The sequence below is a fragment of the Glycine soja genome, chromosome 20 (assembly GCF_004193775.1).
Source record: "Glycine soja cultivar W05 chromosome 20, ASM419377v2, whole genome shotgun sequence".
Classification (NCBI taxonomy): domain Eukaryota; kingdom Viridiplantae; phylum Streptophyta; class Magnoliopsida; order Fabales; family Fabaceae; genus Glycine; species Glycine soja.
In genome coordinates this window covers 47,369,923-47,382,081 of record NC_041021.1, presented here as the reverse complement: position 1 = coordinate 47,382,081, position 12,159 = coordinate 47,369,923, and the positions used below count along the sequence as shown (strand labels likewise).

The following is a 12,159-nucleotide window of genomic DNA, read 5'->3' as shown; positions in this document are numbered from 1 at the left end:
TACAGACCCAAGATATTTAAACCGTGTGACTTGAGGGATAATATGGTCTCCTATTTTCACCTCTGAGTTAGAAACCCTTCTTCTTTTGTTGAACTTACATTCCATATACTCCGATTTGCTTCTGCTTAGGCGAAAGCCATGTGTTTCTAGAGCTCGTCTCCAAGTTTCCAACCTCTCATTCAACTCCTCCCTCGACTCTCCAAGGAGGACTATGTCATCTGCAAAAAGCATGCATCTCGGCGCTATCTCTTGGATTTGTTCCGTGAGGACATCCAGAATTAAGGTAAAAAGGTAGGGGCTAAGGGTTGACCCTTGATGTAAACCAATTGTGATGGGAAAATCGTCTGACTCTCCACCCTGTGTCCTAACACTAGTCGATACCCTATCATACATATCTTGGATAGCTCGAATATATGCAACCCTAACCCCTTTCTTCTCTAGAACTTTCCACAAAATCTCTCTAGGCACTCTATCATACGCTTTCTCCAAGTCTATAAAAATCAAGTGCAAGTCTTGTTGGGCCATGCGATATTGCTCCATCACCCGCCGTAATAAATAAATCGCTTCCATGGTCGACCTTCCCGGCATGAAATCAAATTGATTCTCAGTAACTTGAGTCTCCTTTCTTAATCTCCGTTCGATCACTCTTTCCCATAATTTCATGGTATGACTCATGAGCTTGAACTGTTGTGACATGGGTAGAATGCAGGAACTAACCACTGTTAAACATTTTTTAATGTGAAATTAAAATGTAATTCCATTTTAATTGGTGTGGGAATTGAAATTAAAATTAAAAATAATATATAGGGACGGCCTATTCTACGATCAGACATGGATTTCCCCAAAGGCTGCATCTTAAAAGGACTGAATATATGTCAGTTTTACGTCTTTCTGGTATTTTTATTATTATTATTATTAAGGTCTTTCTGGTATTTTCCATGCTATAAGTGGCCGTTTGCCTTTTATTACAAATATCATTTTTCATGGTTTTCAACTAAAACATCGTACATTTTAAGAAAAAATTAGTTAAAACTAACTTTAACATACATTTTAATTGCATTTAATAATTCAAATTAATTTCATTAAAAATATTTTTATTTACCTTTAAAATAAATTACTCCTAAATTTTTACATTTACCCCATTATCGTGTATACATTCCATCGAGAAAATGAAGATAAGAAAGAAAAAAAATATATGGATGTACGTAGTGATAAGAAATGAAGATAAGTATAATGATTAAAGGTAAATTCGAAAAAATGAGGTGTGAAAAAAAAAAGTACGGTTGCTTTATTTTGCGCGGTAGGAATATTTTTTAGCTAGTTTTTCTATTAATTTGATTAAAATTAGACAATTGTGTTGTTATTTTGAAAAAAAATTATATGAACTTTGTTACAGGATTATGGGTTTGAATCTTTTTATTAATAAAAATTAATAATTAATATTGATCAACAAAAAAAATTGTTACAAGCATTTTATTCATTAATGAATATGTATAAATGGGGTTTAAATTATCTTAAATAAAAATAAGATTTAAAGTTGTTGATCTAAATTTTTAACTACACCAAGCTCTTATAATGAAATTATTCACTTTTGTTTTTATTTGGAGGAAGTTATACAAGCACCTTACAAAAATATGTGAGAAATTTCACCGACGACAATAGAGAATAATAGCTCATGCTAGTTTGTCATTAGTCGTCTTCGTCAACAGTGCCGTTTGCAGAAAGAATATTAGTTAAAAAAATAAAGTGTGAAAATGTACTGAACAAGTCGTGTTTTTTACTTTGGGTAGAATATTCAAAGTTCAGTGTTCAGAAATTAGATATGCAAAATTTAATGCACTGTCATGGCTTACAAACTATTTAAAACATGGAGCTATCAGAACAAGCAGTCAAACTCCACACATACGGCAACATTGAAAATTACGAAAGCAGACAAAAAGAGTTGTTTAAAGCATCTGCAGCTTTGGATTCTTGCTTCACAAGAGAAAATCATTTCATGGTGGCACTTTTTTAATGGGTTAATTTAACAGAAGAATATCATTTTCTTTTGTCTTGAGGGCTAAATCTATGATGGAAAAGCTACTTTTTCCTCCTTCTTTTTACCTCTTTTACGTTGTTTTCCTATCATTTCTTCTTCTCTCTTTGATACAGATAAGGGCTTTCCTCACATTATTCAACTTTAGGTAAACAAATCAAATCACCCTCTTTCCTTTTGCAACACTTCGCCATTGCACTCACTATAATATGGCCGTAGTAGGTAGTTTGATCGTTTCTGTTTTTATTTTATTTTTTTAAAAAAGCATCTTGTTTTGCTTCTTAGTTTTGTTGATCAGCAAGTTGGGTTACTTGGGTGTGAAAATGTTGAATTTTGATCATTTCCTTGATTTGGGTTGGTTGACTTTCTTGACCTGGAATTGCGTTGTGTACTTCAAAGCAAGCAAATGCACAAAATTTGACGTCAAAAGTTGATATAAATGCCCATGTTCTTTTAAGGTTGTTTGCAAATATGTTATATACGTGTGGCAAGTACACTCATGCAGCTTGAAGTGGTTCAACTCTTCTTATGTTGTTCTATGACGATGTTTCAGGAAAGTGTCGAGTGGGATGTTTCAGTATGAGAGCTAAGAGTTTGATAAGTAAGAAGCAGATTAGTACAGGATTGAGGAAAATGATAAAGTGTATATGTTCGGGGGAGAAGTAAGAATAGATGAATTAAGTTATTCATCAGAGTCACTGGCAACGAGGGACTATTTGGCAAGTGGTGGTTTATCATCTCGACCTGGTGAAATTGACACAAAGGTGGACAATACCAACATTGAAGAAGCAGAGTCCTCTCTCCGTGAAAGTGGTTATTTGAACTATGAGGTCAGATAAAGTTTTCTTTTGCCTTTTTATTTACCCATGTAGCATCATCTTAAGATTCTTGAACTTAACATTCCAACCATGATGCTGATAGTGATGGGTTCTTGATCTGGTTAGTTATTTCGAAGAAATAAAATATTTTTTTGGCAGAACACACAAAAATAATATATATATTTCCTCAACAATAATTCATCTTTGCATGCACTTACCATCCCAAACATGCTCTATTTTTATTGCAATAGATTCTATGATATTGAAGCCTGGAAACAGTGACATAACGAGAAAAACTGAATTTAATTATTTCTATGATATTGGAGTACTTTGGAACAATTAAAATATTACATGAAATCATTCAATGTGAACGATAAAATCAAGTCCATAAGAAAAATTTGCTCTCAGACTAGGAGCTTAAGCTTTTGGTCTAGTGAGAAAGTACTTACCTTACAACCGAGTTCTCGTGCACTTTTCAAAAGAAAAGTTTAATGACTTTTCGGAACAGAGTTCTGGTGTTTGAAATGTTTTAAGTGATGCATAAGTGGTAAGTGCATTTATTGGAAATGATTGGATTTCATGCTCACATATGTCTGCAATTAGACTTAAGGGTGCAACAATTGACCCCTAAATGAACTTTCTCTTCTTTTGTACCATATGTTAGGCTTTCTATGCTTCTTTCTTAAGCTGTATCATGTGGTTTTTTGGGTAATAAATTAGGGTCTTATCCCAATATTTGATTTTATTGATACTTGGGAAGCCTCTTCATTATAAAGATGAAACTAAAGGACCTTTCCACAATAGGAAGCCAGAGCATTGCTTGGAAGACTTGAGTATCAGAAAGGCAATATCGAAGCTGGACTTCATGTGTTTGAAGGAATAGGTACTGCTGCTGTCATTCCCAAGTTGAAAGTTTCTATATCTAGAAGATGTGAACCCAATAGATGCCGTTCGCAAAGTGATGCAATGTGATACGAGCAGAGGAGAATGGCCCTTGATTTCGAAGACAAGGGAACCTCCGTTACACACTAAGATGATAAGCTAGAATTCTTCTTACCATTTCATTCATTGCAATCTTATTTAAATACACTTTGTGAGGTGATTCTGTGTAATAACAGAGTTTACAAAGCAAGATTGCAATAACAGATTCCTAACAGCTTTTCGAACAGAATTCTGAAATGGAAAACCGTTGTAACTAATTCCCTTCATTCTTTCCCCCCATAACTGCTATGCGTAATTGTCCAGATATGCAGGACGCTTGGGCCTCAGGTATGTTCTGGTCTCTGTTGCTATCACAATGCCAGCTTGCTGAGGAAATGATGAGGGAAAGTGATCCTTATATTGTCCTTCATCTTTGTCTAGAATATGCTGAACAGAGGAAGTTAAGCATTGCGTTTGATCATGCAAAGAAACTGATTAAGCTTGAGGGTGGATCTAGTGTTAGTGGATATATTCTACTAGCACGGATTTTATCAGCTCAACAAAAGTTTGTAGATGCAGAGCTTGTTATAGATGCTGCTCTAGACCAAAGTGGGAAATGGGATCAAGATGAATTGTTGAGAACTAAAGCTAAACTACGGATTGCACAGGGAAAATTAAAGAATGCAGTTGAGACACATACTCTTGCAGTTCTTCAGGTCCAAAATAAAAGTTTAGGCACAGCAAGTAATGTTGTGAAGGTATGTGTCAATGATAAATGTAGAATATATCTCTCAGATTCTTTAATAACTCAAATTATCAATGGGAAAGGAAGATTCGAAGCTTCACTTAAAGTCTACCTTTTAACATATGTAGAATAATAAAAATTACTTTTCTGATTTATCTTTTGTACAGAATAAGGGAAACCGTGACAGAAGTCTGGAAATGGATATATGGCTTGATTTAGCCACTGTGTACCCAGCCTTATCGAAGTGGCAAGATGCTGAAGTTTGTCTTGTAAAATCTGAGGCTATTAATCCCTATTCTGCTTCTAGATGGCACACAAAAGGTATATCTCTTATCTTCTAACTTGCTCCCTAGCCTTCAAAGGTTCTATGTTTGTTCAGTCTCTTTCTTGTCATTGATATTTGAAGATATAGATTCTCAGTTACTGAAAAGTGGCCAACATTGACACAAATGTGATGGTGTAGATTGAAAGGTGTGAGTTTTCGTTATATTTAAAGCTATGGAAAAAGTATTTTTTCTTATTGGATTTTATGTGGGCCAGAGCAAAGATGCATTACTATAGCACGTACTTTCTTGAGAACACCTGTATTTCTTTAGCCACTTGGTAATCTTTCTAGTGCCAAAAGCAAATATCTCTTAATAGAATCTACATTCTACATTATTTTCTTAGAAAGAATATAGATTCTTAGTGAAAAGTGGCCGACACTTGCTCAAATCTGATGGTGTATATTGAAGAGTGTGAGTTCTCGTTATACTACAGCATATATTTTCTTGGGAATACTTTTCCTTCTTAAGCCACTTGGTAATATTTCAAGTTGGTGCCAAAAGTAAGTATCTCTTATTAGAATCTACATTTTAGAGAGAACATAATTTTCCAGAAAAATATGAATTCTTAATTTTACTGAAGCTAACCTGTTTTACAATTCAAACTTTCATTTTTCATGTAGCATAATTCATGTTAGAATTTTACAGGTTTACTTTTTGAAGCCAGAGGTCTTCATCGAGAAGCTTTGAAATCATATAGGAAAGGATTGGATATTGAGCCCAACCATGTGCCAAGTTTGATATCCACAGCCTGTGTACTCAGACAACTTGGTGATCAATCATCTTCAATTGTTAGAAGCCTTCTCACCGATGCACTACGCCTTGACAGAACAAACCCTCCTGCTTGGTACAATCCTGGACTGCTCTACAAAGCTAATTTGGGGACATCAGCAATGAAAACTGTTGAATGCTTTGAAGCAGCAGCTTTTCTTGAAGAATCTTCTTCCATTGAACTCTTTAGATAACACTTTCAACTTTATTTTGTTGACATATATCATAGATTCATAGTAAGTTACAAGTCTGGTTGTAAAGTCCGGCTTTTTTTTTAACTTCTTTTTTATAGGTGAAATGATATAGGAGGAGAAAGAACACAGATAAATGTTTCTCTTATGTTGCCATAATGTAATTAATAATTTATTGTTCCTTTTATGTTGGTCGAAAGATGAATACAGTTTGTGCATCATTTCTATCCATGTCCAAGAAGCTAGATAATTGACAATAGCTAACAGCCTAGCCTCATATACTTAATGAGTTCTGAACTTAATTTCATTTAGTTCGCACAGGGATAATACCATGTATGCGATGAATTTCACGAAACCATTATCACAACACCACCTTTGATTTCTACCAAATACTAATTTATTTTTTATTTTATTAATTTGCTAATTATCAACAAAATAAACCCACACTGATTTATCTCTTGTTTATGCTAAAATCATTCAAACCTATTAAATGCACAACAAAGGTTTTGAAGATGGAATTTTCGAAGACAGTCATGCCTGTAAACATACCTTCTTGTTTTCACTCCCGGTGCTAAGCAAATGATTTGTTATTTCAACGAAGTGTTATTATTTATTCAATTGTGTGATTTGCTGTTTCACAGGTGAATGCAACAACTCAAAGGTGCTTTAAGGCAAGGGTTGTAAAAGAAATTTTATCGCATATATTGAAAGGTGTACGAGTTACAATCCAACGATGTGGCTTTCTTAATTAGTTTTTCTTGATGTTTTGGATTTTATTTACATCTTTATTACTCCAGTAGTAAAAAATCATTAAAAAAATAACTGATTGGGATACTTCTGAATGTTTGTTTGCGTAGTTAAATAATTTGCTTAGTGCTAATCGTACTAGAAGAGGAAAACTCCCTGATGCAGAAAAATAATTTTAGGTTTTTTAGAGTCTGCGGGTAGGCCTTTTACCGAAGACAATACCAGGAACGAAGTCGTTGGCAACCTATTTTCAATGTCTGACTTGCTTCTGGGTGTAGATTAGAGCATGACTAAGCTTAAGTATAACTTATAAGTAAGATATTTTGTTGGCGTTGAGAAACCTAACCTATAAATACAATTTTGGAATTCTCTTCTCCATGTCCAGTTGAGAGAAATCGGATATGAAACACATCAGAACCAAATCACCTATGGCAACTTTGTTGGGGAAAAAATGACGTGAAAAGAGTCCAACATTATGTTTATAGTAAAAATGATAACGAAGAGGTGTCCATCTGATACAGCCATAGAAGTTTGACAACAAACATTTGAGTTACCCCACCGGAAATATATGGAATGTCTCCAAAGGCAAGACTAAAATAGTGCATGTAACAAAGTACTTCCATAGTGTATGTACATCACATCCCTCTCCCTATCTCAAATTGGTCCTTCACTGCATGTTTTCTCTGCGCCGGACATACCTTGTTCTATCATTGTATCGTGGTCTGTCCTGATGCCTTTGTGGCTGTGGTTCCACCCTTCTCTGTCTTTCAGGTGATCTCTGGACGATCTCTCCATTCACAAATAATTCAGCTGCATCATTGGTAACAAATTTTGTAACCAATTATTAACTTGAGACGATGTATTATGAAAAAAATGGGACCATTGGTAACCAAGAATAATAAGAAGCAACAAGGGTGTAACACAATTTCACAAAAATGTTTTGGGACGAGCAAGAAAGGCCAGGGGGAACCTCTTTACTGTTATAAAATGTAGACTCAACCCTAGCCTTTGCCCATTGACCTACTTTACTGAATCAACTTACAAAAATGTCATTGTATAGTAAAAATGATAACCATTTAATATTCACATAAATGGATAAAACATGGAAATGAAAGAGAACATACTATAAAATGCTCAATCACAACTCGAGAAAAAACAGGGACCAAGAATTTTTGCTAAATTACATGAGTAATCTTCTGAAATATGAACTATAATTAAAATAATTATGCACTAGCATGAAAAGAGGCAATGTCTATTTTTTTGTATCAACTCCAAAAATTCTGCAACTCCATAAATGAGTGAAATAACAGAACAGAAGGAGAGAATTTCTATGCAAGTCTATTAGCATTCAAAACTAAACATTACTCAAGAGTTATTAGCTTTGCCAAGATGGACTGCAACTCAACTTAATTTATTAAAAACAAACAGAAAACTAACACTACTGGCCTCAAAGAAGAGGTATCTGTTGGTTTTATGTATCAACTCCAATGATTCTGAAGCTCCATAAGTTTGTGAAGCAACAGAACAAGATAGAAGAGAAATTTTATGCAAGTCCATTAGCATTCAAAGCTAGCCATTCCCCATTGCGAGCTTTTAGCTTTGCCAAGATGGACTGTCAATAAAGGGGGAAAAAGTAGGGTATCCTCACCAATTATATTGAACATTAATAAATACCATTTTTTCAATCACCCTATCCTAAGCCTGACACTACTTGCCTCAAAGAAGAGGTATCAGTTGGTTTTATGTATCAACTCCAATGATTCTGAAACTCCATAAGTTTGTGGAGCAACAGAAAAGGATAGAAGAGAAGTTTTATGTGAGTCCATTAGCATTCAAAGCTAGCCATTACCCATTGAGAGTTTTTAGCTTTGCCAAGATGGACTGTCAATAAAGAGAGAAAAAGTAGGGTATTCCTCACCAATTATATTGAACATTAATAAATACCATTTCTTTAATCACCCTATCCTAAGGCTGCAGCCCACAATGCTCAATAAACTATTTCAACAAAATTTTAAACAGGATGCAAACATATCATTGCAAATAGTGTTTAGAACTTTGGATAAATGTTGGCAAAATTGATTTTGAAGTGACGTAATTTATATTTGGGTGTTTTCTTTAGAAAAGCAAGTTAGAAGTAAAAACTCAATCCAACACAAAAATTACCTAAAGTTGTTTCAACTCAAAATCAATTCCTCGACATGGACCAAACATGTGAAAATTTACCAAAGAATGTTAAATAGTATTTTAATGTGATTCTGAAAATCCAACATGAAACCAAACACACAACAAATTTCCAGAAAACACACAATGGTATGACAAAGCAATGTAGCAGATGCAAACAACTTTTTCAGTTTAAATTTGTTAAAAAGAAAAATGGCACTACAGGCCTGGAAGAATAGGCATATCAGGTGGGTTTATGTATCAACTCCAATGATTCTGAAACTCCACAAGTTAGTGAAGCAACAATACAGGATAGAAGAGAATTTTTATGTTAGTCCATTAGCATTCAAAGCTAGCCATAACCCTTTTGAGAGTTTTTAGCTTTGCCAAGATGGACTGCCAATAAAAGGGAGAAAGGTAGCAAATACAACAAATTTCCAGAATACACGCAACAATGTGGCAAAGTAAAAAAGAATGCAGCAGATGCAGACAAGATTTTTTACTTCAAATAAGTGATAATCCATCTCCATAGAGTACAGTTAGGCATTACTAGTCAAAAGGTACAGTTAGGCATTACTAGTCAAAAGGAAACATTATAAAAACTCTGTACAAAAGCTGAAACAGATTTCATCTCCACTGATCTGCATCTTCACAAAGTATATAAAGCGCAGAACAGTTTAGAGATACATTTGATGTAAGTCCATACATCATAAGCTAAACTTACATAATCTAGCTTTATCAACATGGACTGACAATCTGACATATTATTGAATAATTAATAAACATAATTAAAAGGCCAAATATTAGGAATCAGCTTCATATTTTCAAAAGGAAATGTGTTTCTCAAACAGATAAACATGATGTAATGCATAATCACTTAATACATAAAGTGACGAAAATACTATAAATTAGAAGCACAAAATAATTATTAAATTTGGAAGAACAAGTCACTTATAATACTAACAAACACTAAGCGTTAAACCCTCACCACCATAGTCCTTGTTCTCAGGATCAACATACGAATCCGGCAGCACAAACAGAACACCAGGCAACCCTACACAGATTAAAAAGTGTGAACACAAAACGTAACAAAATCATTCATTCAAAAACTTCAACTACAAGAAAACATACCTTCGAGCTTATTAGAAGTTTCTTCATCAATCTCGCAGCCGAATCCAAAGTACCTCTCACAGGAAACATTGTAAATCTTCTTCTTAGCTTCCTCCTCACTGCCGAGAACCTTGGCTAGGGTTTGGATGTAGCAATCGATCATCTGCTGCTTGTTGGCGCCCTCACCACCGGGATTCTCCATGACGATGAGCCAGTGGTTGTAGTCGCAGCCGGGGAAGAGCGGCGCCATCTCCGTGGGGGGGCGGTCGCTGAACGACGAAGACGACGACCCCGAGTTCAGCGGTGAGTACGCCGAGTCTCCGGCGCGGTTAACGCGGCACCGGATTCCGGCGACGCGGGTGGAGGGAGGGACGATGGCATGGGAGAGAGGGAAGAGGAATCGACGCGATGAGAGGGAGAGTGATGAGGGTTTGGGTAAAGTGACGGCGAACGCGGTGGCTGTGGTGGTGGTGGAGAAGAGGCGCATTGCGAGGCGTGCGCAGGAAGAGGAAATGACTCTTGCCATATCACACTTTCAGTGCCTCAGGATTAGGGTTTTCGCCTGTGCACGCAGAACCTAATCCGATTCCCACCCTTTTTATCCACGAATATCAGAAATTTAAAATTAGAATAAATACACCATCTTTTGTTATCGGTGATCCAATAACAAATGTGTTATCATCTATTCACCCAAAAAAAAAAAATGAGTCCTCCTACCAACTACCAAGGCCCAAGATACTTTAAGAAGTACTACTGAAAGAGATGGTCGACGTTATTAGACAAGATGATTACTGATTAGTGCATCTTTGGTGAAGATTAAATTTGAAAAATATTTTTTAATTCTCTTAAAATGTTGAAAAATAATATATTTTAAAAAATTGAATAATTATTTGTTAAGGAAATTTTTTAATTGTAATATTGCATAATAATGTTTATAGATATACTACTTTCTCTAGTGATTTCAAGTTATTTCGTTTATTCACATATCTATTTTCACGTAACAATTCCATCTTTATACATAAAAAATAGTTATTTATGCATGTTACTTAGGATTCAATTAATGTAATTCGGTAAGACAAATATTCATTGTATTATTACTAGATTTTTTTATTTTTTTTTACAGCAACGTTATTACTAGATATATCTAGCAATTAAATGACATGACATTGAAAATAATTAAAAATACAACTTTTCAGATCTTAGTTTTTAAAGAAGAGAGATCAACGTGGTTGGAGGAGGATGTGTATTAGATATCACCGTGGTCAAATTCTTGGCTGCTAGGACTATATCTTTTGCAGTTACCCAGGGTGAAGTATTGGGTCTCCTTCATGCTTTATCTTGGGTAGTGTAATTGGGCCTTCCTTTCGTTATTTTTGAGTTGGACTATAAGCCTATATTAGATCATGTTTTTAGGGATTTTTTTGCCTGCATTTAAGTTTTTTTTCAATACATTTAGCAATAAATACGAATTAACAATCTTCGGATTACAAATATGTAAGAGGCTTACGGATTACCAAACATACTAATTCATAATCCCTAAGAGGCTCATATTATATTAAAGATATATTTTATGAAATAATTTAAAATTAATGACACACACAAAGTATTAAATATGTAATTTTTGCGTTATTAACATACGTTTTAACTCATTGATCTAATAATATTATTTTACATATATAAATTTTAAATATAAGTTTACATATAGATTTAATAAAAAATTATATATATATATATATATATATATATAAATACATTATTAGATCAAAATTAATTATTATAAAATTTATTATATAAACTTATATGTGTATTAAATATATATTAAAAATTTTAGTAGTATATATATTGATGTTAATTTTTTTTAATATAATTGGTCTAATAGTTTAATTGGTTAGAATGTCGTACTAATAATGTGAAAGTCACAAATTTGAGACCTTCATAAATCATTAATTTTAAATTATTTTATAAAATATATTTTTTCATATAATATGGGTACTGATTACCAATATGTAAGTCTATACCAATATGTTTTTAATGAAGTTGTTGATGTATCTGAGGTGGGTTCGATTCTGGCTGAATGCAAGGCTATACTTTTCTCTCAGTGTAACTTTAAGGTCAAGTTTATTAGGCGATACGCTAATATGATGGTTCCGCTAGGGCTTCCATTGACTATGCTAATCCCATTTTGTTTAATGTTATGCCTAGTTGTATTTCTCAGTTAATTTTCAATAATGAATTAAGTTTGTCTTCTTTAAGAAAAAGAGAGATCAACTCACACTATTACTAATTTATGATCATTTGTAATTATAATTATGGTAATCTATAAATATGATTCAACATT

At 34.0% G+C, this 12,159-nt stretch overlaps 1 protein-coding gene and 1 pseudogene across 1 annotated transcript; one reads left to right on the top strand and one right to left on the bottom strand.

Moving 5' to 3' along the window:
* Positions 1-2,499: 2,499 nt before the first annotated feature.
* LOC114402180 lies at positions 2,500-6,033 on the top strand (annotated as a pseudogene).
* Positions 6,034-6,964: 931 nt separating this feature from the next.
* On the bottom strand, positions 6,965-10,438 carry LOC114402966 (multiple organellar RNA editing factor 2, chloroplastic-like). The gene is made up of 3 exons (XM_028365679.1): positions 9,843-10,438; positions 9,700-9,765; positions 6,965-7,361 (listed from the first exon to the last, which is right to left on the bottom strand). The coding sequence occupies exons 1-3, from the start codon at positions 10,345-10,347 to the stop codon at positions 7,219-7,221; spliced, it is 714 nt and encodes a 237-aa protein (XP_028221480.1). The 5' UTR covers positions 10,348-10,438; the 3' UTR covers positions 6,965-7,218.
* Positions 10,439-12,159: the final 1,721 nt, after the last annotated feature.